Raw genomic sequence first — 26307 nt, forward strand, 5'->3', positions numbered from 1 at the left:
TAAAAGAACATATTTATATTGTGTAAACTACGATAGCTATAGAATTGCTTTGTTCTGCTCTTAATTCAATTAGCCATTGTATAAGGGGGATATAGAAACATTAACAAAAGTAAAACATATGCACTACATGTAATATGAATAGTATGGAAAATGAATTTCATTTCCTTTTACTTTGTCCTTTTTATACAGCTTAAATATTATTACCACTGGCCATATTTGTTTAAATTTAAATCTCATTTAAATTGTGCTGTAGACAAAGTATGTTTTTGATAATGGACTTGTAAAATAGGTTAACGTACAAAGCTAATCTTTGGCACGAAAATTTCAGGCGTGAATTAATTATTATGTTATATAAACTTAGTTCATGTAAGATATTAATCAGCAATAGTAAGATAGTGTGTGATTGTTTTGTTATTGTCAACAGACTTTGTTCAAACTAATTTATATGACTTCATGCTTTTATGTGTACCGCTGCTGTAAATATGTTATATTGGCAATGTTTGAACATGTATATGTTTTGCCAAATAAAATATTGAATTGAATTAAATTTAAGTTTTGTGCTCATTGCTCTCGAGGGATGACCTCTTTTGATTTATTTACAGGAAACATTAGAGTTAATTTTTTGCTCCTTATTTAAATTCATTCATCCACAAGCTCACTCTCTATCAATATGGTAGACATAACAGGTAGAAATAAAACAAATTCATTTTTGATTAACTTATTCTTTCGAATATTTTCGAAATTAGAAATGTCGAAACAAATGCGGACCTTTTGAAATTTTGAAACATTTCATTTTCTTTATTTATGACAAATAAGTTATTTCCGATAGGCTATAAGACAAAAAAGATGCTTTTGTTACTAACTTTGGAGTATATATACAGTACAACTTTTAAAATTAACTACATGTATAAGCGCTTGCTTTACACAAGTTATTGCATAAATGATTGATTACAAAGTTTTTTTTTTCAAACGGTATGGATGTATTACATTTGGTTTATATGTTATTAAAAATCCCTGGAGGTGAAAAGACATATACATTTTCCATGTGGTAACAGGAAATGCATAAAATTTGTAATGACTCTTATTTAGTTTTACATGTGATTCATTTGTCAGAGACCATTGGATCATATACTTAATGCTAAAAACAATAATTATTCTTTGAAGAAACATCAGTTCTTACAATTATTTTTTATCGAAATGTCTGATAACGATCTGCTATTGTTATTCAATATTGAATTTCTTATTAACTGGTTTTCAATTAATTCAAGAGATTGGTTGCTTTTACTAAAATATTTTCTCCTTTAACAACAATAACACAAACAAACAGAAAATTCAGACTCCGTAATCAGTATCAGGAAATTCGACAACTGGAGATTTCTTGCTATAAATACACGTAGAAGCAAAAATAACAGCTTAAAATTCATACTAGGGTTCCGTTTATGGAATATAATGAAAGGTGCAACATATCGTCCCCACCGGCATAAGCAGACTTTTTCTCAAATTAAGAATTGGAATCTGTTGTACGAAGCGCCAAAAATATCACATCACTGTTATGAAGTACGGGGCAGTTTTTCGTACATGCAGCTGTACATAGTGTACATAGAGCAATAACACATAACTGTGTGCCCAGTATGCATGTTTTTTTAGAGTGTACGCAGTACCATAATGTCCATTTCCTGTAAAAAGTTTGTTTTAAGACATTCTTCGTACAAAGTAAAAAGACAGAAGATTAAAATATATTTATGAAATAAATCCTACAAGAAACTAACTTCCAGTTCTCCGAAACTTTCAGATTAATCCACAATTTCTCAATTTCTATAACATTTCAACGCCGGATGAACGCATTATCCAGAATCCAAATCGCATTCAACGCGAAATACTGACGAGAAGGGGAAGATATGTGTCAATGCAATTGGAAAATCAAAACTATAAAAGCAAGGACATCTTCAAATCTATTCTGATGTTTTTTTTACATAACTCGTTTTTGTTCAAAATACTGCGCAGTATGAGCATTTTGCGGATGCACGCGCATCGTATGACCGCCTTGTTTTTGTAACTCGTCTTTTGCAAAGAGTGGTTTAAATTATAAGCAATATTAAGTTGCAATGCATTTAACGAAAATGTTTACGTATAATTTTGGTAAATTACTTTCATTACATAAACAGTCAGGGAACACCTATATACATTATTATAAAATTTGTAAAATTTACCGTCCCTAATACAGAAAAGGTTGTCAATCAACAATACTCACACGGTGTTTAGATTTAACTAAATGATTTCTAGCCAGATAAACTGGCTATTCTGATATTTAATCTATTTTCATTCTGAATGAAAGAGTGGTTTTAAATTGAGCACGGCTTTAATTACGCACTGAATACACTCGCGTTACTTCAGACAGTGAGGGATAGTGGAACATTCGACCGATGCGCAGGAGAAACTGAAACTGAAATTAAAACTGTTCTATTTAATTAAACGCCTATTTCTATATACATATTCAATGGCGTTGTACAAAAGGATAATAAAAGTATGTACATATAGATAAAAAAAACAACACATATGCATGGCAAATGAACTACAAAAAATATGTTAAAGATATCAGCCGTGTAAAATATAAAGTATTACAAACTTAAAAAAAAGAAAAAAAAATAGTTAAAAAATAACAATAAAAAATAATTTAAAAGAAAATAAAAATTAATGGTTATTTCAGTAAAATTTCAAACACATTTCCACATCTCTATCAGTTTACAGCCCAATTACAATCTTAAAACAATGCGTAAAAATCTCTAAAATAGTAGGTTTTGACATTTTTCTTGAACATGTCCAAAGTCGAAGACTGTCTTATATACAAAGGCAATTTATTCCAGAGAGTTGGACCAACGGTACTAAAACTTCTGTCGTTAAATGTTTTCCTTTTGTTAAAGGGGACAGCAAAACAATAATCCATATTATCAACAGATCTGAGATTTGGTCTTTTTATGACAGGCTTGTGTAACAGTTCTGTTAGATAAACCGGAGCATTGCCCATAAAACAGTTATACATTGTACATAGTATTTTAAAATTGATCCTAGCTTTAATTGGTAACCAATGCAGTTCCAACAAAGAGTCTTTGGAACTATCATATTTTCCGCGTTGCAAAACAAGTTTAGCGCACATATTCTGGATACGCTGTAATTTCTGTAACTCACTTTCTGAAATGCCAAACAATATAGCGTTGCAATAATCCAAATGTGAGATTACAAGCGACAATACTAGGATTTTTGTGGCGTCATGAGTCAGTTATTTGCGAATGCTCTTTATTCTCAAATAATTTAACATAGCAGTTCTACACTTGGTCTTAACATGTGTTGAGAATCTTAGGCCCTCGTCTAAGTAGGCACCTAAGTATCTTATGACACTGACATTTTGAATTTTATCACCGGCGATATCAATTTCTTTAATTGAACATTTACCAAGTTGGGCTTTACTACCAAACATAATGAGTTCTGTCTTAGTGGTGTTCATTTTGAGTTTATTGGCATTCATCCAGTCATTGATGATTACAGCACTGTCTTCAAGTTGCTTTATAGCGTTAAGTTCATTGGTCACTGAAGTTGGTCGAAAGCGTTGACTAGCAATGTGGTCATCAGCAAAGCCGTACACAGATATGGATGGTGGTATCACATCAAATAGGGTTCCCGCATATGTGAGATAGAGCCACGGACCAAGACAGCTCCCCCGAGGTTCATTGCATTCCAGCAATCGTGGAGTCGATTCAGTAGAATTAACACTGACGCGACAACTACGAGGTCGCAGGTACGAGTCCACCCAAGCTAACACAGTACCATTGACACCGTACTGACTGTGTAACACTTCGAGTAGAATGTTGTGGTCAACGGTGTCGAAAGCTGCACTAAGATCTATTGCAATTAGAGCTGTGACCTCTTGCTTCTCCATACCGTCTAGAAGATCATTGACAAGTCTGAGTAAAGCAGTCTCACATGAATGATGACGCCTGTATGCTGATTGATTTTTAGGTAACAAATTATGGGTATCGACATGGTTATTTAGTCTGAAGAGCGCAGCCTTTTCTATCAATTTTGAAAGAAACGATAAGTTACTGACAGGCCTGTAGTTTGACAATTGTAATTCTAAACCAGACTTCTTAAGAAGGGGTCTAACGATCGCCTGTTTCCAGTGTGTTGGAAATACGCCTTTAGACAGAGATAGATTGACAAGTTTGGTAATGGTTGGCAGAAGCTCATCTAGATGTGACTTTAATATATGTGTGGGTATTAAGTCCAGCTCACACGATTTGGTATTTAGTTCACAAATAAGGCTCTTCACCTGTGTTTCTGTAAGATCCTCGAAATTTTCTAAAGGTTGAATTTGTTTGACATTTGGAATGAAGCTTGGAAAATCCTGAAGTGATTTACGAATTTTAGCTATTTTTTCAATAAAAAAGTCTGCAAACTTCTCAGCTAGCTCACCGTCATTTGTAGACTGTGGCATAGGATTTTCAGCTTTAGTACCTGTTAATTCCGAAATTAAACCATAGAGTTTTTTGAATCACCTTTTGCATTTAGAATTTTTTCACTTATTACTAGTTTTTTCTCAGAATCAAATTCTTTACAGTATCTATTCCGTGCTTCTTTAAATTTCTTGAACTTTTCTGGCTCTTTGTACTTTCTCCAAATTCTCTCTTTTTTCCGGACAATACGCTTAGATTCCAATATTGACTCATTTAACCAAGGTTTTTGAGTTCTGCATACCCTAGTTTGTTCCTTTGTTGGAGCATGTTTGTCGATAACAGATTGGATTTCTGATTCAAACAAGTTTACAAAAGTATTGACATCTTCACTATCAACTGAAATCTTCGTTAAATCATCAGAGAATTCAGAATGGGATATGCTTTTCCAGTTTCTAAATTGTACAGTTTTACTGGTAATGTTTTCTTTCTTCACATTAATGACTACATGGACAGCACAGTGATCGGAGAGATAAGGTCCTTGTTCACATTTAAGTACACATACACCATTAACCGATTCAGTGATAACCAAGTCTAAACAGTTTCCAGCAGTGTGTGTACTAAAGTTGACATGTTGCTCTAAACCCATAGCATGAAGGCAATTTTGAAAGTTTGTAGATGCACAACTACCATTGTCAAGGTGAAGGTTGAAGTCTCCCATAATCAACAAGTTAGAGTATGTAGGTAAGATATCTTCTATGAAATTTGAAAAGTCAGTTACAAATTGCTCACATGTGGCTAGGGATGGGGGTCTGTATAAACCAACTACGTGTACTGTTATACTTTTGAAAATGAGTTTCCATATGCCAAATTCAAAACTTTGTTTGTTCCCATGTTCCATCTTTCTCATTTTAATTTCGGTTTTACAAAAGCAACACCGCCACCAATTTTGTTCTTGCGGTTTGCAACACTGATTTTGTAACCGTGTTGATTGAGATCAGACGTTTCATACTGATGTTGTTTTTCGTCAGAATACCATGTTTCAGTCAACAAAGCAAAGTCAATTCTTTGTTCCCTCAAATACTGGCCAACAAAATTATCCTTGTTAACAACAGATCTACAGTTAAGTGTAAAACATGACACTTTTTCACCAATTTGAACACGCGTGTTTTGTATTAAGGGATATTTCAAATTGTGTAGGTTTGCACAAGAAGGCTTAGTCAGGATTTTAGCTTTACCACCACGTTTGCTCCTTTTGTGTGTTTTGGGTTGAGAGATGTTCAGCTTATGTATAACACCGTGTACACAATGGTCTAATTTATGAAGTTGCCAATTACTCGAAACCGTTAATCCTAATTTCAATAGCTGGTCACGACAATACCTGTACTTTTGATTTATGGTTGGCTGGTTATTGATTTCAATCATTTCCGAAATATGTATATTTTTCAAATATCTGTAACTTTCACCCATCATAAACAATTTAAAAAGTGTTATTGTTGCAAGTGAAGTTGGTCGAAAGCGTTGACTAGCAATGTGGTCATCAGCAAAGCCGTACACAGATATGGATGGTGGTATCACATCAAATAGGGTTCCCGCATATGTGAGATAGAGCCACGGACCAAGACAGCTCCCCCGAGGTACATTGCATTCCAGCAATCGTGGAGTCGATTCAGTAGAATTAACACTGACGCGACAACTACGAGGTCGCAGGTACGAGTCCACCCAAGCTAACACAGTACCATTGACACCGTACTGACTGTGTAACACTTCGAGTAGAATGTTGTGGTCAACGGTGTCGAAAGCTGCACTAAGATCTATTGCAATTAGAGCTGTGACCTCTTGCTTCTCCATACCGTCTAGAAGATCATTGACAAGTCTGAGTAAAGCAGTCTCACATGAATGATGACGCCTGTATGCTTACTGTTATGGCGGGCAATTGCAGGGTTGTGTGATTATGAGCAGATAACTCATGATGTACGACGTATGTACAACAATTGTCTCCCTTTTATTACAGTTTTATTACATTTTTACTGTTTTTATCTACTATTTAGAGCAGGCGACATTGAGTCAAATCCAGGCCCCGAGATTAGTAAGGAAAATTGTTTAACTATATATCATTAAAATATTCGTGGCATTAGAAGTAAACTAGACTTTGTAAATGACAACTTTCTCGATTATGATATTTTGTGTTTTACTGAAACAAAGTTGGATGCAAATGTTCAAGATAACAACTTAATTTTACCGGGGTTCGATCATATGTTTCGTAAGGATATTTCGTGTCATGCTTGGGGTTATTAACTTATATTTCCGCTTTTTTAAGACCAAAACGTGTAGCTGTTTTGGAAAACATCCTTCCAGAATCGCTTTGGATAGAAATTAAAGACAAAAAACATTCATATCTATTATGCACTTTATATAAGCCCCCTCATAGTACGGTCGATTTTTGGGATAAATTAAATAGGTGTCTCGAACAGGCTCTAGAGATGCAAAACCACATAGTCATGGTAGGAGATATAAATGAAGACCAGCTGAATTATTCGAATCATAAACTTCGCGACGTGTTATTACTGAACAATATGACCAACGTTTATTCAGGTACCAACTCGTGTTACACCAACTACCAGAACATTAATTGATCCTATAGCAACAACAAATAACATTCATGTTTTAGATTCGGGAATTTTCGAAACACCAAACGAGATAAGTGATCATTTCGGCACCTACATTTTTTTCAAAATTGAATTTGATTCAAATAAACCATTTAAAAGAAGTATGGAACTACAATAACGCTGATTTTACTACATTTAATACTCTTATTCGTGATTTCGATTGGTCGTTCATTATCAGTGAGAATATTGATATTGCATGCGAACATTTTACAAACACTTTTTTAGATATTGCTAAGCGATGCATTCCTTCGTATATAGCGTTAGTAAGGCCTAAAGATAAACCTTGGTTTAATTCCGAAATTCGAAAAACTTTGCGACTTAGGGATAGACAATTTCATAAAGCATTGAATTCAAATAACGTACATGACTGGAATAAATACAAAAAAAACAACAAGAAATAAGGTAAATAATATGAAAAAACATGCCAAAAACGTTTTCTACAACAATTAAGAATTTTCACTTAACGATCTTAATAGCAATGATTCGCGCAAATATTGGAAAACGGTAAAAATGCTCGTCAAAGAAAACTCTTCTGATTCGGGAAACATTCCACCTCTTATTAAATGTAATAACACAGATATATCATATTCTGACACAAAAAAAGCAAATACACTAAACGATCTCTTTGTTGTTTCAATTTCAAATATTGACGATTCAAACACTGAACTTCCGGATTTTTCATTCAAAACACATTCAAAACTTAATAATTTTTTAATAATAGAACAAGAAGTTACCGATATATTAGATAATCTTATCATAAATAAAGCTTCGGGTCCCGACGAAATTAGTCATAAAATGTTGAAAGAAACATCTAAATCAATATGCAAACCTCTTTGTTTACTCTTTAATTGATCTTTAAATGACAATATGTACCCATCTAATTGGAAACTTGCTCATGTTATGCCTTTATATAAGAAAGGAAATAAAGATGAAGCATCTAATTACCGACCAATATCACTAATAAGTTGTGTCGGAAAAGTAATGGAAAGAATAATTTTGAAACATATATATAACTATTTTAATGAATATTCACTTATTTTTCAAAACCAATCAGGCTTCCTTCCAGGCCACTCCACTATTTATCAATTAATAGACATTTATAACCAAATTTGTAAATCCTTTGATACAAGGGAATCAATATGTATAATTTTTTGTGATATTTCAAAAGCTTTTGATAGAGTTTGGCATAAAGGTTTAATTTTTACGATAAGACAATATGGAATTGAAGGAAACTTGATAAACTGGTTGGAAAATTATCTAAAGAACAGAGGTCAAAAAGTTTTTGTTAATACTTCGTTTTCTTTACCTAGGTATTTATACGGTGGAGTCCCCCAAGGCTCGGTCCTTGGGCCTCTTTTATTTTTGATTTACGTAAACGATATAGCAGATTCCCTTTTAAGTGTAACAAGACTCTTTGCAGACGACAGTTCTCTTGCAGTAACATCAAACAATGTAAACACAATCGAAGAAACTATTAATCACGACCTTGATAACATTCTCACTCGGTCAAAACAATGGTTGGTTAACTTTAATCCAGCAAAAACAGAAGCGATGCTCTTTACATATGTCAATCGAAATCGACCTAATTTATACTTTAATAATGTTCAACTTAATTTTGTAGACCACCATAAACATCTAGGTGTTACATTTAGCCAAGACGGTAACTGGCATGAGCACATCGCAAATATAGTATCATCTGCATCAAAAATACTAGGTTCAATGAAATTGATAAAATTCAAAGTTAAAAGAAATACTCTTAATCATATATATGTTTCCTATCTTCGTCCAAGGCTTGAATATGCATCAATTGTATGGGATAACTGTACACAATATGAAAAAGAAACTTTAGAAAAACTACAATATGAAGCAGCAAGGATTGTAACAAGTCTAAGTAGATCTGTTTCAATTCAAAATCTTATAAATGGAATAGGATGGCTTTCATTAGACGACAGGCCCCGGAGAAAAATGCAAAAACTTATTTTAATTTATAAAGAAAAACATAACCTTTTGCCGTTATATTTATCACAGTTATTCCCACCAACAGTCGAACATGTTTCCTCACATTTATACTCGCTACGAAATAATGCTAATTATGCTTCAATAGCAAGAAGAACAGAAATTTATGCTAAGTCTGTCATTCCGTCCTCTATACAACTATGGAACGAATTACAGCCCATATTAGAGAATCAGAAACATTATCAATATTCAAAAATAAGCTTAAAACATTATATAAAGCCCCTATTGTGCCACCATTTTATATCGAAGGCGATCGTGTATCTGTTGTCTACCATGCTCGCATTAGAAATAAATGTAGCAATCTGAATTCTGACCTTTTTACAAATCATCTTACTTCTAGTGCAGCATGCGATTGTGGTACTCTAATTGAAGATGCCGAACATTTCCCATTCCAATGTCGAAAGTATATAATACAAAGAAGAAAACTATTTACAAACACCAGAGAATTCCACCCGCTTAGTACTAAAAAGCTACTCTTTGGCATTGAAAATTTAACCGACTTTCAAAACAAAATCTTATTTCAGCATGTTCAAAATTATATCAAAGAAACAAAGAGGTTTACATAAAACGTTACTACATTGTTTTTTATTGTAATTAACTATAACAAGTACTTAAGGTTATTTTTGCTCATTACAAACAAATGGGTATGTGCTTAACAATTAATGATGGGGATTGGTTGGTGGTAGTGTCGACACACAACTGATACAGCAACATTTCTTTTCTTGTTTTCTGTTCTTCCCTCTTCTATCTTTTCATCTTAAAATGAAAATGTATTGTAACTTAATGCATATTTACTTTAATGTATAACTTTCTTTACTTTATGAAACTGATGTTAATCATTTACAGGGAAGGGCCCACGATAATGTTGTAAAAACTTTTGGCCCAACCCTTTTGTATATTGTGTAATTTTGTTAATGTAAATGAATTGATGTATATTTATATATGCAATAAAATATTATTAAACTAAACCTGTTTCAAGAGAGATCTGGAAGATGTGGGTCAGTATGGGAGTAACCTCTTGATGGAGTTCTTTTATTAGTAAACTAGGGGATATTTGGTCAGGACCAGAAGCTTTATTTGTGTTTAGGCGTTGTAAAAGTTTCTTCAAACCATCTTCCGATATAGATACTTCTGACATAGATGGTTGATGTTTCGGAGTCTATGTATTGTCAGTATGCTTTCCTAGTTTCTCTTTGGATTTCACTTTTAAGTAATTTGAGGTTTAATTGTGACCAAATCATTTGATGGGGACTTTGACCTTTTAATGTTTCAATAAGTTCTATCAAGATTCCTTATTTTGCGAATGATGGACTTCTTTAACCATGGTAGATCTCGACGTGTTTTAGTGACTTTAGTTGGTATGTGAGTAGAACAAAGATGGTTTAGTTTGTCCTTGAAGGAAATCCAGGCTTTGTTGGGATCAGTGTGGTGTATTTCACTGTAGACCTTGGCATATTTACTTACATTATTTTTCTATTATAATTAAAGCTCACATTCTGTTTCCTCCCGAATATAAGTTTGTTAACATGTTGGTCTTTTAGAATATGTGTATTGCATTGTATATAACACAAGCGATTTACATACATGAATATTCTAAAAAAGTTCGATACTTAGCGGTGTTCAATTTAGAGGTGTTCATTTTAATCTTCAAGTTGGAGGTAAAAACAACGATGGTTATCATTTGGCGGGAAAGTGTTGAAATAATTTTAGAGTAAACTATATTTGTTCTAATAAATTAATTTTCATTCAACAAGCATTCTTTCATAACAGCCATTGCTTTTCAATCCGATAATATACGACTGAAATTAATAACATATGAATATTTTCACTTCGTCTCTGTAATATAATTTCGCGACGTTTGAAGTTACAATTTTTAAAATTATGTTCATTTTACATTTTCAAGCATATATTCAATCATTGCTATTCAGTTGCTTTCCTTTGAAATGAATAAAGTAGTATTTGTTGTTTTCTTAATATTCTGAGTTTGAGAGATAGTCAGACTAATTGTAGATATACTTTACTTAGAGGTATTTTGCTAAATTTCATTTGTGTATGGGCAATATCTCCCCTAAATTTCGACCCAGAATCTATGTTTGTAATGTCAGTATATTTTGACTCGTTGAAAGTATACTTTACTTTGAAATAGAATTTATTTACTGTTATATTTTTTTTTAACTTTGAAGTAAATTTTGTCCCCGGCTTGTGGTTTTCTTACAAATTTACTTAAGATATTGTATATGAGGGTTGCAAGGGTGATACTACTGTATTGCAATGCAGCGTCTTACAATACATACCACAGTACAGAACCTAGTACCACAATATTTTCTTTAATATATCTCTTTGATCAAAATATACATTTACATGTACATATTTTGACTTTTAGCGAGACTATTTGCAGGATACTGCAGCTGATGCAGTCACTCATTTGTCGGTGCCGGTGACCCTGTGGTTAAGTTTTTAGGTGTAAGCTGGTTTCTCCATAACTATCAAAGGGTAGAGTTGCAATGATACATTCCAATGAATCGAAAACCTTATTTGATTCCAATACCAAATCTAAGAATTTTGATTTGATTCACATCCAAAAATAAACATGGAAAGAATGCAGTATTAGTCCCTCTCTATCTAGTGAACCGCTTTATTACGCAAAATACCATTGGTTAATTTAACACGTTCATCCAATCAGTGGATGCATAATGTTGATTTTTCTCAAAGCAAATCATAATGGATTAAAATGTCAGTATAGTAAAAATATATCTAAAAAAGTAATGCAACAAAACTTCAGTATAAGGTGTGGGAATGCGTTGGGTTTCCATAAACAAAGCAACATGTAAAATATGTACGAAATAAGTACAAATAACTTCATGCAACAGCTTCAGTTACAAGCTGTTGTGCCACAACACGAAAGGAAAGAAGATATACTGATGTTGATTAGTTTAAAAAGTCTAGTTTTAGTTTTAGAAAAAGTCAGATTTATAAGAACTTTTACTCAATCTTAAATAATTTTATAATTATCTCCCTGTATGTACTTCTAATATGATAAAAACTGCTCAAATGTATTTCTACTGACACGTACACTAAACTTATTCCATTATATTTTTCATGGTTAATTTATTGTTGCATATATGCAAATCTAGCATTTAACAAGACTTTGCTCTGAATGTCCAGATTATAATATGCTTCAGGGAAATTGGCAATACTGTTACAAAATTCTTGTTTATTTCATGTTTTACAGTCATACTTTGATAGCAGTTGATGGTAACTAATGGCAGAATGTTAGCAGAAAGTGTTGAGTTCCTTAACAAGTAGGTATACTTTGAATATTTTTCTCACAATGTTGGGAGGGTGTGGTTAGTTAGGAAGTTGTGTCATGGATTTAGATCAGTTTGAAAGAAAACACTCAAATAATAATAACAAGAAAATTACAGTCATTTTGAATTTAAGTGTAACATTGTTTGCAAAAAAATCACTTTTAATTTCATTTCTGTTGACTGTACGTCTCGATTAAAGCTTCAAATTCAGAACAAGGACATCCCAATTCTGAGTGTTTTATTGTTTGTATACATTAGTCATAATTATCGTGAACATGTTTGGGAATATGAGAGGGGGGGATGAGGAGTAGAGTTTTGAAGTTATTACACTGCACTGTCTAGGTAAGTAGACTGTTCGCTTACAAACCCTATTACAAGTAGAGAAACAGACTGCGTGGACGTGCAGGCTGGTCTGGATCCATGCTGTTTGCAAACCCATTATGTTGGTTTTGTCATGACGCGGCTCATTTTGTGATTTACAGCTTTAAGAAACATGGAGCTTCAGGAGCTGGACAGAGTGTATATTCTTGCCGTACATTCCTGGGACGTCTTGTGGAAAACTTTCTTACAGATATGGATAAAGGTGATAACACAAATACTTTCGAAAAAATATTTTTTTCATAATTTCATTTCATCAGACTCACTAATGAAGTGAAGGGAAGAAATAAAACAAATTAATGAACTTGTATATGATTGTATTTTTAACATTATTTTTAAGCTTTTATTTAACTAAATATGATTTTTCATTTGCCCTGACATAGTTTAGATTAAAATTTTATAAGACTATTGAATTTTCAATTAACAAGTAAATGTTGAAATAAAATGAGACTTTGTTTTTGCTTTCATATGAAATAAGATAAATTTTGATGTACATAAATGATATATCTGATGTAATATAAATAACTTATTCCCCATGTATTAAACATATTGGTTTTGTATATAGCAGTTAAAAGTTGACAATTTTGCCTCAAACAAATTCGCGTGATTTTGAAATCATCAGTTTTTTTATTATAATTTATGAGTTTCTCAATATAAGTATTTGTTGACTTGTTTATGAATATTTTAAAAAACAAAATCCCAAGTTCTTTTATTTCATTTAAAGATTTAGTTTTCAGTTTAAAGGTCAAGAGCTTAACTTTTGAAATAACATGTCCAACTTGACCAAGCTTTGCTTCATGATCATGATCTGCATTGTATGCTAATTAGTCAGTAAATATTTTGATAATTTTTCCAATGATCTTTGTTCTGTTTTTTTAGTCTCAGCAGCATTAAAGAAAGATGGAACAAGCAGTGAGTACCTGGCACCCCTACAGTTTAGTGGAATTTTCCTACGGAGCCAATCAGAGGTGTTCCTGCCGCCCCCACCAAGTCAATCACCTAGCACTCCACCTCTTAATAGGCCAGTGGATAGTATGCAAGAAGATGACCTCACTCAAGGTACCATGACATTGAAAATAATAAAAAGAAAAGAATAACACTTATTTATCTGACTAAAGTCTGTGTTTTCTTTTGGTCATATTTATGAGAATGAATAGGAAATATTTGTGATATATCAGAATTGTATCTGTCAATGACAGTTTTTGATGATAATCATGTTGCTAATAACAGTATTTTGATTGGTATTTCAGAATTTCTCATGTGGTTTTTCTCGCGAATTTTGGTTCTACTTGGACATGAGAAATGTGCTGCCCTCCATGAACGTACAATAGATACAATACATGAGATGTTGCAGGCGGTCTGTAGTAGAGATGCCTTCCTGTATGGTCGCTTCTTGAAGGAACTTGTCCTCTGCATAACAGGTAGGAAGACATTAGAAAATAAGTATTTCAGGTAGGTATATGAAAAGAAAAAGGTATTTTTAAGACTTCAATGAGTTTCCAATGCAAATTTCTGTAATGTATGCATTCTAGCGTAAAAATTGCCATGCCCCCATGTTATCACAAATAACAATTAAAAATCAGCGTTTCTTTACTTTTATTGAGCATTAAGAAAACAAAATTAGGACAGAAATGACATGTAAAATAGTAAAAGTGACAATTCTGTCCACTGCAAACTTTAATAGTGGAGGCAGGAGGATAGGAGTTAAATATTGCTAATTATGTGCTAAAAACATCAACAACAAAAGTAAGACACAAAAACTGACAGGGTACATGATATAAGGATATATGATATATTCTATTTTCTTAGACTTGGTACGTATTTCCGAAGACATGTTTGATGGTAAAATAGACAGTGACAAACTTATAAGATTTCCTGTGAACATCTCAAAAGTTCTACAAAGTCTGCAGGAACCAGTCAAGGTAATGTTTAAATGAGCCGCATGACGACAAAACCAACGTTATGCGTTTGCGACCAGCACGGATCCAGGCCATCCTGCGCATCCGCACAGTCTGATCAGGATCCATGCTGTTTGCTATCAGTTTCTCTACCAGTAATAAGGTTTGTATGCGAACAGTATGAATCAGACTGCACGGCTGCTCAGGCTGTTCTGGATCCATGCTGGTCGCAAACACATTACGTTGGTTTTGTTATGACGCGGCTTAAATGTTTTAACCAATCAGATGTTTAAGGCAATAATAAACTTCCTATGCCACAATAACAAGGCATGTCTGTTCAGTCTGAGCAGAGTAAATGTTTTAGCATTTTGAAACTGAACCTGAAAACCCTTACTTCAAGAATGGACTGTTCTGAATTCAGAGCAGAACTGTTGCACAAATTTGACATTTGGAAACACTTGGCAGAAAAGATTAAAAGCTCAAATTCAGGGGCAGATAACACAGAAAGTAGGATGGGGACCACGGAAATTTTCCTCATAATATTGTTTCTGTTGTGATATTCTTTAATTATCCTCTATAATGTTGACAAATCAGTTATTATTACTTTTATTCTGAAATCCCTGTAACTAGTTCATTAGTATTGGTCTGTTTCTGTTTAAAAGTCAAACATTTCACAAAATCAGGAGACTATTTATTGAGAAATTTGATTTGTTTCAGAGAGAAGGATCTTGTGAGGTGACTCTTTCCGTCGCTGATTTTGCTGTTGTTGATATATACTGCTGTGAGTCATTACAACTTAACATCACGTAAGTTTTATGAGTCACTTATAGTATTGGTCTTGTGCCTGAAAAAAGCCTTTTTGTACCACCATTATTTTTTTTGTAGTCCAGACAAAACCGTGGAATTTAGGGTTAAGGGCAGGACAAAATTGCTAGTTCCTAGTTTCTATATGAAAAGAAAGTTTAGAGTTACAGGGTAGTTTGTCCAGAATTCTTTATGAATATATGGGTTGTGTCAAAGGCAAGGTTGGTCAGGTTTCAGTTACCTCATTATTTTATTTTGGCTCAAAATTTGGAAGTTGAATTTTCTTAACTTGGTCCTTTAGAAGTTGAACTTTACTATCAGTTGTGTCAGGAATAAAGTATTTCAGGATTTGATGCATGGTATGTTTAATTTTAGTACCATAAGTAATTTTATTTCTTTCAGGAAGATTTTGAACAAAATAGCATCAGATCTGAACAAATTTTGTCTAGAATCTCAAGTGAATGCATTGTGGGCAAGTTTATGCTACCATGTGGAGGAGGGGGATTTGACCTTGAAAACTGTAAGCTATTTGTTATTTACTAGGTTTCGGTATCTGTTTTTGCTATTGAATAAAAGCAATTATGTCTCCCAAAAATATTGTTTCTGCCTCTACTGTCTGTCCATCCCTCTGCATTAAGCTTGTCCGGCTTTCACAGGTCAAACTAAAGGTGGGGGGGGTGATTTCAACCAACTTTACAGGATTGATCAGAACCATTACTAGATGTGCATATCGTCAGCATGTTCTGCAGGTCAAGCTACTGGTGGGATTTTAATGAAACTTTACATGAGTGACCATACATATTTTTGGGAGACTTGTTTTTGTGACAAAAACCCTTCTGGAGACATATGTTTTTATGACAAAAACCCTTTTGTTCTGACTGCTTTAATAGAACTACTAACCTCTTGCACATTATTTGGATAGCTTCCTAGCATGATGTTGAATCTTAAACTTAAGCTTATCTTGTATATTCAAATATGAATTGTACTCTTGCTGACATATTTAATATAAAAATTATGTCAATTTTAGCATTTCTCTAGCTTTTACATATGATTGAAGTTACTTTAATTTTTAAGGAATCATTAAAGTTACTTGGTGAGTTGATTAATTACACAAAGGTGCCTTTAGAAGTGGAGGAATACTTCATTGGTTGTTTAACTGCCATGCTGGAACTACTTTCTACTGGTTTACCACTAGTTGAAGATGCCACTGCTGAGTTAGTAGTTTATGTTGTAATAATATTACCGTAGTACTTGATAAACTCTTCTGTTACACTAAAAAATACATTTTAAGAACAAAATATGTGAAAAAATTGCAATTTAAAAATCCAAAATGACATATGAACTGCATTAAAGTGATTTTGTAAATAGCACATTAAAGTGATTTTGTAAATAGCATGACTATGTTGTCAAGCATACACAACCAATTGAATGATATATTTACATTTCCTGAAATTATCTCATTGATTTCATCCTTGTTTCATCAGTTAATATGTATTTTTTTTCTTGATATTTAGGGAAATACAAAACCTAGAAAGAGCTGCTGCGTCTGTGTTTGTCAGTTTGGTTACCAGGGGTAACTTAAACATCCTGTCATCATACCAGGGCACACTACACACATTCTTGTGTAAAATGGCGGCCATATTTGAAAGTAATGGTTTATCCCACCTCCAGACAGGAGAGCTCAAGAGGGCAATCAGTTCATTACTATGTGAGATACAAGACCAGCTTTCAGCACAGTACCTCCTAAGTTTGGTGTGTAAATCTCAGAGAAATCAGCTCGTTGCAGCGTTTATCAGTGAAATAGGCTTCTTGAATGATTTACAGGTACATATAACTACACTAAAACTAACGAAAGAATTAAAAAGCTATGGGCTTCCATGGCCAAGTGTTTAAGATTACTGACTATGTTAGTTGCCTCTCTAACTCGTTTATAGGTCTTAATTTAATGACAAAATTTCGAGCTGTTGATGTTTACAAGTGACTTTAAAAAAAGGAGTTACAAAAAGGAAAAGGGCGACAACCAGCTTAAAAGTAAAAATATCTTTTGTGATTATCAAGCAGCACCGGGTTTCAGGACATCCAAAACAAAACTAATTTGTAATGTTTTTTTTCTAATACTACCTATGGCAATTAGAAAGATTACTGTTTAAGTGTATTCTCTCTCATTGGAATGCATACAAAGGCTGTTGGAACAAATGTTCACCAATCTTAAAAGTTCATTGCAATCATGATCATGGCTAGTAAAGTTGTGAAAAATAACTTGAGATCAAAGTTATTAAATGAATTATTTAAGAAATTGGACTCATTTATGGTAAAAAGTTTTTTATTATTCTACACGGATAGTGTAAAAACTTTGCAAATAAAAAAAAATAGTAACAAGAAAATAGACACATAAATATTCTACTCATAAAAAGGTTTCAAGAAAGATATAGAATGGACAAAATCAGGACTTTCAGCTAACTTAGACACATATTCTAACACGACCCGCATTTTTCCCTATTGAACATAGAAGAACCGAAAGTGTGTGTTATTATGCAATAGAGTCACTGTTTGACGCTCTATATTTAGACATGTGACGTAATCATTATACATGTGACGTAAGAACTATAAAATCCGACGCGCTGACAATAAGTACGGAATCAAATCAGGCGCAATTTTGCTTAATAGCAGGTAAGGCAGCATTTTTTGTTTATGTCGTGTTAGAATCGAAATAATATATCCAAATCGGCAATTTTATCGCTGGATAACATCACTGTTTGTCGTTCGGATGCGCATCATTATATCACTCAGGCTATGCCCTTGTGATATAATTCCTCGCATCTGAACTCCAAACAGTGATGTTATTGAGCGATAAAATCACAGTTTGGGATATATTATTTCTTAAGTAAACTGAAATAATTGTAGTTTTAAGTTCTACTGTATTAGTATACAACCATAATAATTATTTTTCCATAGAAGATGAAAATAAATTTCTTTATGTAGTACATGGTTGGACCATTAGTGAAGGCAGTGATGTGCGACTTGTCGGTGAAATGTCCAGATAACCTTGGCAATAAAAGATCATTGGTGACAGATGACCAAACCCCAAATACTGGCGGAAAACTTTCAAGGAAAAGGTATGATTTCTTTTTTGAGTTTGAAAAGCAGAAATGTATTCTTAACTTTGATATCATTTGTTTTGAAAGAGTTTTCTTATCATTGGTTTGAAGGTGTTTGATGGATCTATAATTGAGCACCTTCTTTATTGTTAGTCCTTAGAAAACTGATAAAATTTGTAAAAAAGTTACTATAACATAAAAAGCTGTATGCTATATTATTTCAATGACACTTTGTTATTTATTGGTAGTATTATTTACAGAGAGAAGTAAAACATACCATGGTGCTTGTGTACTTTAAAAAAATGTTAAAGAAGACAGTGGTATAGTGATAAATAGGTTGAAATATGGTTTAGTATAGTCTGATTTTATTGACCTGTCAATTATGAATACATTATAGCACTCATTTAAATATTCGATCACACTTCGGTTTCGTCCATGTAGTTACGAAAATTAATGTGGAGTATAGAACTAATGTTTTGAAAAAGTCACACTAGCTTAATGAACGTTCGGTGTCACATCTGCGATAGCACAATCAGTTAAGCGTTTGCCTTATATTCCAGAGATCTGTGGTTCGATCCCTGCTGTTACCATTATTTTTAAACCTATTATTTCTATATTTTGATGTTTATTTATACGGAAATGGCCAGTTGTTTGCAAAATTGTCTACAGGGATTAAAGCAAATAAGAAACATTGTTTTCTTTCGATTTGTATTGCGTTTTATGGCACTGAAATGACATTTATCATTTTCAATTGGAATGAATATAAATTATTAATTCATACAACATGTTATTCAAAAAGTGTATAGACTTTACCAAAATAATTGCAAAACATATTTAAAAAAGAGAACATCATAAAAAAACAATCAGATTTCAATAATGTTGAAACTATCAATGAGAAAAAAAAACATTGACATACGCGGTCTCGAACTTACAGCTGGTAGGTCATTTAAATATTATAAACCAGTAGTTCACCCGAGTGCGCTGCAAAGGTCAGTATAGCTATTTCAGACACAAATTAAATTAAATCACAACTTACTGCGTACATCTCACAAAACTTACCAAATATATGTTGGAAATTAATATATTGTGTGCATAGACCGTGTAATCAGGATGCATTTGACAGGTTGATAAAATCAAACAATATTCTTTAAATTTTGTTCCAGTTATTATATTCACACATCATTGACTTGGTTTGAAACAGATTGTTCCATGCATTCCAGATGGAGACTTTAGTCGATTTCCATCTTTATATTGATACCAATAATTGTTACTGTATTAACAATTACAAATTTATTCCAGAAAGTTGGATGAAGGTCCAAGGTCAGCTGTGAGAATTGAGGGACTGAGTATTACATACAAAGTTTTGAAGTCAAAACTCAATAAATTCCTTGAAGAAGATATACAGGTTTGTTTTATCTAAGTCATGTGAGAGATATATACTTGTACCTGGCTTAATGCAAGAATTTATAAATATCTGGCTGACTAAAAATCTGGCAATCCAATTTGAAATATTGTTGGTATTTTGCATTCAATATATCAAAATGTATTCCAGATAACACTTTGCAGAAAGAAAAATAGCATCAGTAAAGTAAACTATTGCTATTATTCTTGTACAATGTACATATCATGCTTTTTAACATTGCATTTGGAATTGTTCAATATTTTAACATTAAAATGCTGAAACGATTGTGACAGGTACTGAAAGACTTTGACCAGATCTGTACTTTTTTTCAAGTTTGTATACTGTATGTTTCAGGAAGATGTATGTAAGAAGATGGAAGGGGTTCAGATCATTCTAGAAATAGTATCAACATGTATACAGATGTATAGTGAAAATACAGAGGCTGTTAAACAAAGGTAACATTGTCATGCATACACTGGTTTTCAATATTATAAGTACTAAATTCAGTTTTCATTCAGTTTAACTTTGTACATGTGTACATATTGATGCAGGGCATCATCACCCAATCAAAAAGGGCTTATATGTGGCCCCATTGTCAATCCAAAATGACCTCTATTTCCTCCCATTTCTAGAAAATTTTCACAATAGCAGCAAAAACAATTTTGAAGAAAATATTTCCAACAGCAGCCAAAAGAAAATCAAACTGGTTCATTTTCTGAAAATTTAGCTGTATTCATTGTTTCTTTAAAGAATGTGACAGGCTATTTGATAAAACATAAAAATAAAACAACAATTCATATACAGGTAGAAAAAGATTTCTTTATTTTCTCAAAATGCTGCATATTTTCCACAATATAAGCCAGGGGCATTTTCCAAAATACCTGGAAAAGACCCTGTGATGTAGGAATATCACTTTGAAAAACTTATTATGACATTAGCCAACCTACTTAGCTTAGTTAGTGTGCCAAGTCTCAATTTTTGTCAGGTACATGTGCAATGAAAGTATTTTTTATGAATTGAATAATAAATTTCCTTTTCTGGTTTATCGTAAAAAGTCTGGTTTATCGTAAAAAGTTGATTGTAGAACAAAATTTCAAAACAAAATATCTATGTTGTGGATTTTATGAATATTTACAAGATAATATGATATGTCTTCAGGCAAACAGATTTTACAAAGTTGACGTCCTGGTTAAGTTTGGAGAGTTGTAATGAGATATGTGGGTTGCTATTCCGTGTACTACAATACCTGACTGTAGTTGAGAAACCGTCTGCTGAAATAAATTCCTGCTTTATCTCCATAGTAAAATGTATAGGAGCTCTACTTATTGTACAAGGTATGAAGTGTTATATTGAAAACCTGGTGCTAAATAGTCTTAGCTCTCTCTATTCCATATTAGCTACAATTCTTTACATTCATAACCTTTACCTTAGTTGAATATAGAGCTTTGCCCTTTTATTGAGAGCTTTGCACCTTAAGTTAGAGCTTTGACACAATTACAGTCTGAGTTTGACCTATCAGTTTGAATTAACATCCAAAATTTTGGTGGAGAATTATGTTTGTGGCTGAAACATATACCAGTCCTGCACCATTTATTCATATAGGGAAATTTGAAGTTTTGAGACCAAGAATGCACTTGTGTAAGATTCATTAAAGACGCAAATCTGAGATGATTAAAGTATTTTCTGTAGCTGAGGTGTTATGTTCAAACCACTTGCCTCTTACTGCTGTAAGTTTGAATCCTTCTGGGGACTTAAGATTCTTTTCTTTCACCAGTAAAGCTAAAAGTCACCATTATTCCATATGATGCTGGAAATATTGGTGCTACATGAAACTTAAAAAATATTTTTTAAAGACTGTTGCTTTATTTTAAGCTGTTAACAAGTTATCATGCGATGGTGTGAATATAGATGTAAGAATTTATATATAAATGTAATTTGCTTTCAGAACACGTAGAATATGATCCAGATATGTATCAGACGCTAGCATGGATTGTCTCATTACCATGGTTACTTGTAAGATATTTTGTTATGTTATTTTGTTATGTAGTTATGATGGCCCTTTAGTAGTTAACTTTTGATGACATAGTCAGTGTTATAGATAATTTAAATGCTCTCTTTTACTTTCCCTAGTGGATATCAAACTCTTAACATTACAAAGTAATATTTGTTTTTATTCAGAGTAATTTTTTGGCAAGTGTACAAACTATTAGTATTTTATAACGCTCTTTAGATATTGAATCATTACCAGATCAGGCTGTTCAAGCATTATAAGAAAGCCCCTTACCTATAGCCATTAAACTTTAAATCACAAAACTACATTTCCATTCTGTGCTGAATTAAGGCTAGGAAGTTGTAGACTAATTATCAGTGTTGTTATACATAAGTACATAAAGACTTACCAATGATCTATTCCACAAGTCTTAGCCAACAATATTACAGTTCAGAATTTGTCATGAAAAGACAATTTACCAATTTTAAAATTTTGATATTTCAAATTACTTGGCTTATTAAAGGGGAGCAATTCAAATTCTGTTTAATGTCATTGTTTTAAAATCCTCATGATGACTCGCTTTATGTTGTTTTATCAGAACAACTGTCAAAAATTACTGGCAAAAAAAAAGCAGAATTGAACTTCTTGAGCACAAAATGTTTATTGAGTCATGCGGTTAAAAATTTCCGTTAAAATTTACTTATTTTTCTTGATTTTCCTTTTATTTATAGAATGATCCATCCTGGATAGATCTGAAGCCAACCAACTCTAGAGATATTGTGAAAATAGCTGGCATGCTTGTACCAAAACTCGGTAACTTGTATTTTGCTTAATTCTTGTGTAAATGACATTTTATTATATAATCTTCTGTAGAATATTAAATTAAATATTTATACTTAATTGTGATTCTTGATGTAAATATTGTATATAAGGCCCCCACGATTACACGTTTAAACGGATTCGTTTTGATTTTCATTCATAAACGTTTACGATATTGTTTACCGTTTAATCGAAATGACCATATTGTCTTACAAAATTTATTAATCATTGCCTGTAATCATGGATTTTATCAATTCTAGTGGTTTATTCCAAAGTAAACAAACGGAAAATAGGTATTTACAACCCTCCACACAGCATTACGGTGCAAAATTGCTCGTGACATAATACATGTTTGGTAAAAAATGGGGTTACAATGTGCTGACTCAATCGTGATGAGCCCTGCGCATTCTTTATTTGTACATGTGTAAAAAATAGAAAGAAAGACATCATTTGGCGACTCAAATACATGATGTGTATAGTACATAGAGGTACCACCGTTTAAACGGTATCGTTTCGGTTCTTAGCAATCGTGTAAACGTTTACAAAAAATTGTAAACGTGGGAGCTTTAATTGTATAACATTTGATTATATTGTAAACTCGCTCAAATAGGACTGATTCTGAATGATGCTTAAAGAAGCTCTTACTTTATTTTCAGGCTGCATAAGCAACTGTGAATGTTTGAATGTTCTTGCCTTGCTGCCCAAGGAAGTGGCTCCAAAATGGCGAGTACATGTGTTCAGACAGGCATTGGTATGTATAACTTAATTTCCTAGCATTTACTTATTTAATCTTATTCACTCAATACCGTGCACTGTTTATCGTCTGGTGCTCAGGTGGTTTTGTCTCACTCCATGAGACTCGGACTGGTTTCAGTTAAGCTTCTACTTTTCTTCTTCAAATGTTTTTTCTTAAGCATAGAAATTGTACAAAAAAATGTTGTCATGAAAATATAAAATCATGAAGTTTTAGATAAATATTGTCTTATTTTTATTATAAAATCATAAAATATCTGAAAAATGATTATTCTCTCATTTTATAATAATAGATTTTGTTATTTATATACATATAGTGTGACACTGTGGTTGATGTAAAACAGACAGCTATCAACGTTTTCCCAATAGTGTTATTTCACCTCGGACCTAATGCTAACCATCTAGTGTATGACATACTACAGTAAGTTATTTACAATACATATGGTGGTGCCCTTTATGTACGATGGTACTTAATTTTTCCATAAATTCTTAAGAATGAAGATGACTTAGTTTAGCTGTCTTATTTTACTGGTTTGACTGCTACATCTTTTCTTATAAGAACACTTATCAATCAAAGTTAAGTAAATGATCAAAAGCAGTAAATTTTCAATCTGCCATATTTATAGGACTCTCTTAAGTATGCAAATTACACATTGTTGGATAACTGCAATTCCATCTGGGATGCTGTACCAGTGAGGAGTGCTACATGTAAATATAAAATAGAAATAGAATTTGTATTAGCATACCAAGTGTGTGTGGAAGTTGTACATTAGCTGCTGTATTCATTTATTTACAATATGTTAGATAATACAGAGTTAAAGTGAAGTTTTCGGCGAATTTACAGAAATTATTACAATTGTTGGTTTTGTCTAAAAAAAAAAATATGACAGAATGTATACTCTTGATTAGTTTTTAATGTGTAGATAATTTGTGTTTCAGCCCATGTGTTGAGGACAAGTCAGAAAATATCCACAGATCTCTTGCAGCAGTGTGTGGACCTCTGGCTTGTGTTGTTAGCAGAAAGGCTGTTATCAACAAGTAAATTTTGAATTTTTTCATACTTTAACATCTCTCCTACTTGCTTACAATGCTGAATGGCCTTTTAATTTGTATTTGTCAATCTTAACATGTCAGGGACTTGTAGATTAAAGGAATTCCACTGAGGTCCAAAAGCCTGAAAAGATAAAAATTTGAATTTCTTACATAGATCATTTGGGGCTCTTAAAACAGAAAGATATGCATATGATGATTTAGATTTGTACTCAGAAACAAATTGATCCGAACAATAATTGAGAAATATACCCGGAAACAAATAGAACACGATCTGCTATTCTGGCTGGTTATTCACAGAGCCTATAAATATAATTTTATTTATGCTTGACAGCTTTTGACTTGAGTCGTGAATTTTTGATTATTATGCCCCCACAATGTGGGAGCATATAGCGTTGCACTTGTCCGTCCGTCCGTACGTCCCGAAATCTTGTGAACGCAACTCCTCTTAAACCTGATGGCAGATTTTGCTTAAACTTACAGGGATGAACAACCTTAATGTGTAGATGGTAGTAAAGGAAGGAATTTTCGCTGCGACCAAATTTAACAGAATTCTGGCCCTTTGTTGATTTTTTCACTAGATACTATGTAGAAATTTTGTGAACGCAACTCCTCTTAAACCGGGTGGCAGATTTTGCTTAAACTTACAGGGATGAACAACCTTAATGTGTAGATGGTAGTAAAGGAAGGGATTTTTGCTGCGACCAAATTTAAGAGAATAATGGCCCTTTGTTGATTTTTTCACTATATACTATGTAGAAATTTTATGAACGCAACTCCTCTTAAACCGGATGGCAGATTCAGAGATCAGGAAAGAATTTTTGCAGATGAGACTATGTCTCCACCTGTTGGAAAACTTATGAGACATTTTTAAATGTTATGAGATGTTGTTCAAAACTAATGAGACATGTTTTTCTTAATGATTATAAAGTACGGATACTGGTCGGAGACCATCAACCGGACACTTTTGGAATATTTTTCTGTACAGATTTCATAATTTTTAACCTAGAGACCAAAAAAAAAAATTTGACACAGTTCAGCTAGGTTCTTCTCCTAATTAATTAACTAGTTTGTTTATTTCTGATTGTATTGACACTTATATCTGAGGCTTGACAAGGAGGTAGGTAGGTTAATTTCACCAACAATTGCAGACTTGATAATTTGGTCCTATTTGAATGAACATCATGGTTTAATACATAATATTTGTTGTTGTAATTTTTTGGTGTCAAGCAGTTTGTTTATTTGCTGAAGATAAGTAAGATAAAAAGAATCATAATTAAAATGAATCCAACATTTTATAAGTACCTTTCCGTAACACATCAAGTAATATAATGACGTAATGTGTAATGTCCATCGTTTTATTTGCACTGAATGGCTCCTAAGTAGCATTCATTGTTGTCTTTTTTTTGACAACTACATCAAAGGGACTCACAGCATACAGAAGTCATGCAGTTCAGATATCTGATTGGCTAGTGACCTGTCAATTATTGTAGTGATGTAATAAACATCACTTCAGCTCATGTTTCACTTTGTTATTGTTTCAAAGGCAGGTTATGATGACCTAGATTTACCGCAGATTATTTTTTTCAGTGCAACTATAAATAGTTACACTTTTTTGCTGTGGATAAAGTTTGAAGTCACCAAACTTGATTTTAAACACAAAAAGAAAAGGTTTTG

The 26307-nt window shown here is 32.8% G+C and overlaps 2 protein-coding genes across 2 annotated transcripts in view; one reads left to right on the top strand and one right to left on the bottom strand.

Moving 5' to 3' along the window:
* Positions 1-1332: 1332 nt before the first annotated feature.
* Positions 1333-5346, bottom strand: LOC132735373 (uncharacterized). Its single transcript, XM_060722314.1, has 3 exons — positions 4551-5346; positions 3639-4509; positions 1333-1381 (listed from the first exon to the last, which is right to left on the bottom strand). The coding sequence occupies exons 1-3, from the start codon at positions 5344-5346 to the stop codon at positions 1333-1335; spliced, it is 1716 nt and encodes a 571-aa protein (XP_060578297.1).
* A 5449-nt stretch (positions 5347-10795) lies between these two features.
* Positions 10796-26307, top strand: part of LOC132735384 (serine/threonine-protein kinase ATR-like) — a 54514-nt gene continuing 39002 nt past the window's right edge. Inside the window, exons 1-19 of the mRNA XM_060722324.1 lie at positions 10796-10841; positions 12363-12432; positions 12921-13021; positions 13696-13875; positions 14067-14237; positions 14626-14738; positions 15432-15520; positions 15921-16038; positions 16593-16732; positions 17033-17342; positions 18501-18634; positions 19916-20021; positions 20373-20473; positions 21177-21352; positions 21964-22031; positions 22740-22821; positions 23484-23578; positions 23898-24001; positions 24520-24618. Coding sequence (XP_060578307.1) covers positions 12383-12432; positions 12921-13021; positions 13696-13875; positions 14067-14237; positions 14626-14738; positions 15432-15520; positions 15921-16038; positions 16593-16732; positions 17033-17342; positions 18501-18634; positions 19916-20021; positions 20373-20473; positions 21177-21352; positions 21964-22031; positions 22740-22821; positions 23484-23578; positions 23898-24001; positions 24520-24618 — 2237 coding nt within the window. The 5' untranslated portion in view covers positions 10796-10841; positions 12363-12382. The remainder of the gene's footprint in view (positions 10842-12362; positions 12433-12920; positions 13022-13695; positions 13876-14066; positions 14238-14625; positions 14739-15431; positions 15521-15920; positions 16039-16592; positions 16733-17032; positions 17343-18500; positions 18635-19915; positions 20022-20372; positions 20474-21176; positions 21353-21963; positions 22032-22739; positions 22822-23483; positions 23579-23897; positions 24002-24519; positions 24619-26307) is intronic.

Source organism: Ruditapes philippinarum, unplaced genomic scaffold (genome assembly GCF_026571515.1).
Source record: "Ruditapes philippinarum isolate M1 unplaced genomic scaffold, ASM2657151v2 ctg559_1_1_1_1, whole genome shotgun sequence".
Lineage (NCBI taxonomy): Eukaryota > Metazoa > Mollusca > Bivalvia > Venerida > Veneridae > Ruditapes > Ruditapes philippinarum.

Coding starts and splice junctions, on each gene's coding strand:
- LOC132735373 (XM_060722314.1), bottom strand. CDS start 5,346: ATGGAACATGGGAACAAACAAAGTTTTGAATTTGGCATATGGAAACTC. Junction 4,510..4,550: donor AAAAATTCTAAATGCAAAAG/GTGATTCAAAAA, acceptor CGGAATTAACAG/GTACTAAAGCTGAAAATCCT. Junction 1,382..3,638: donor ATACCACCATCCATATCTGT/GTACGGCTTTGC, acceptor GTGTATTTATAG/CAAGAAATCTCCAGTTGTCG.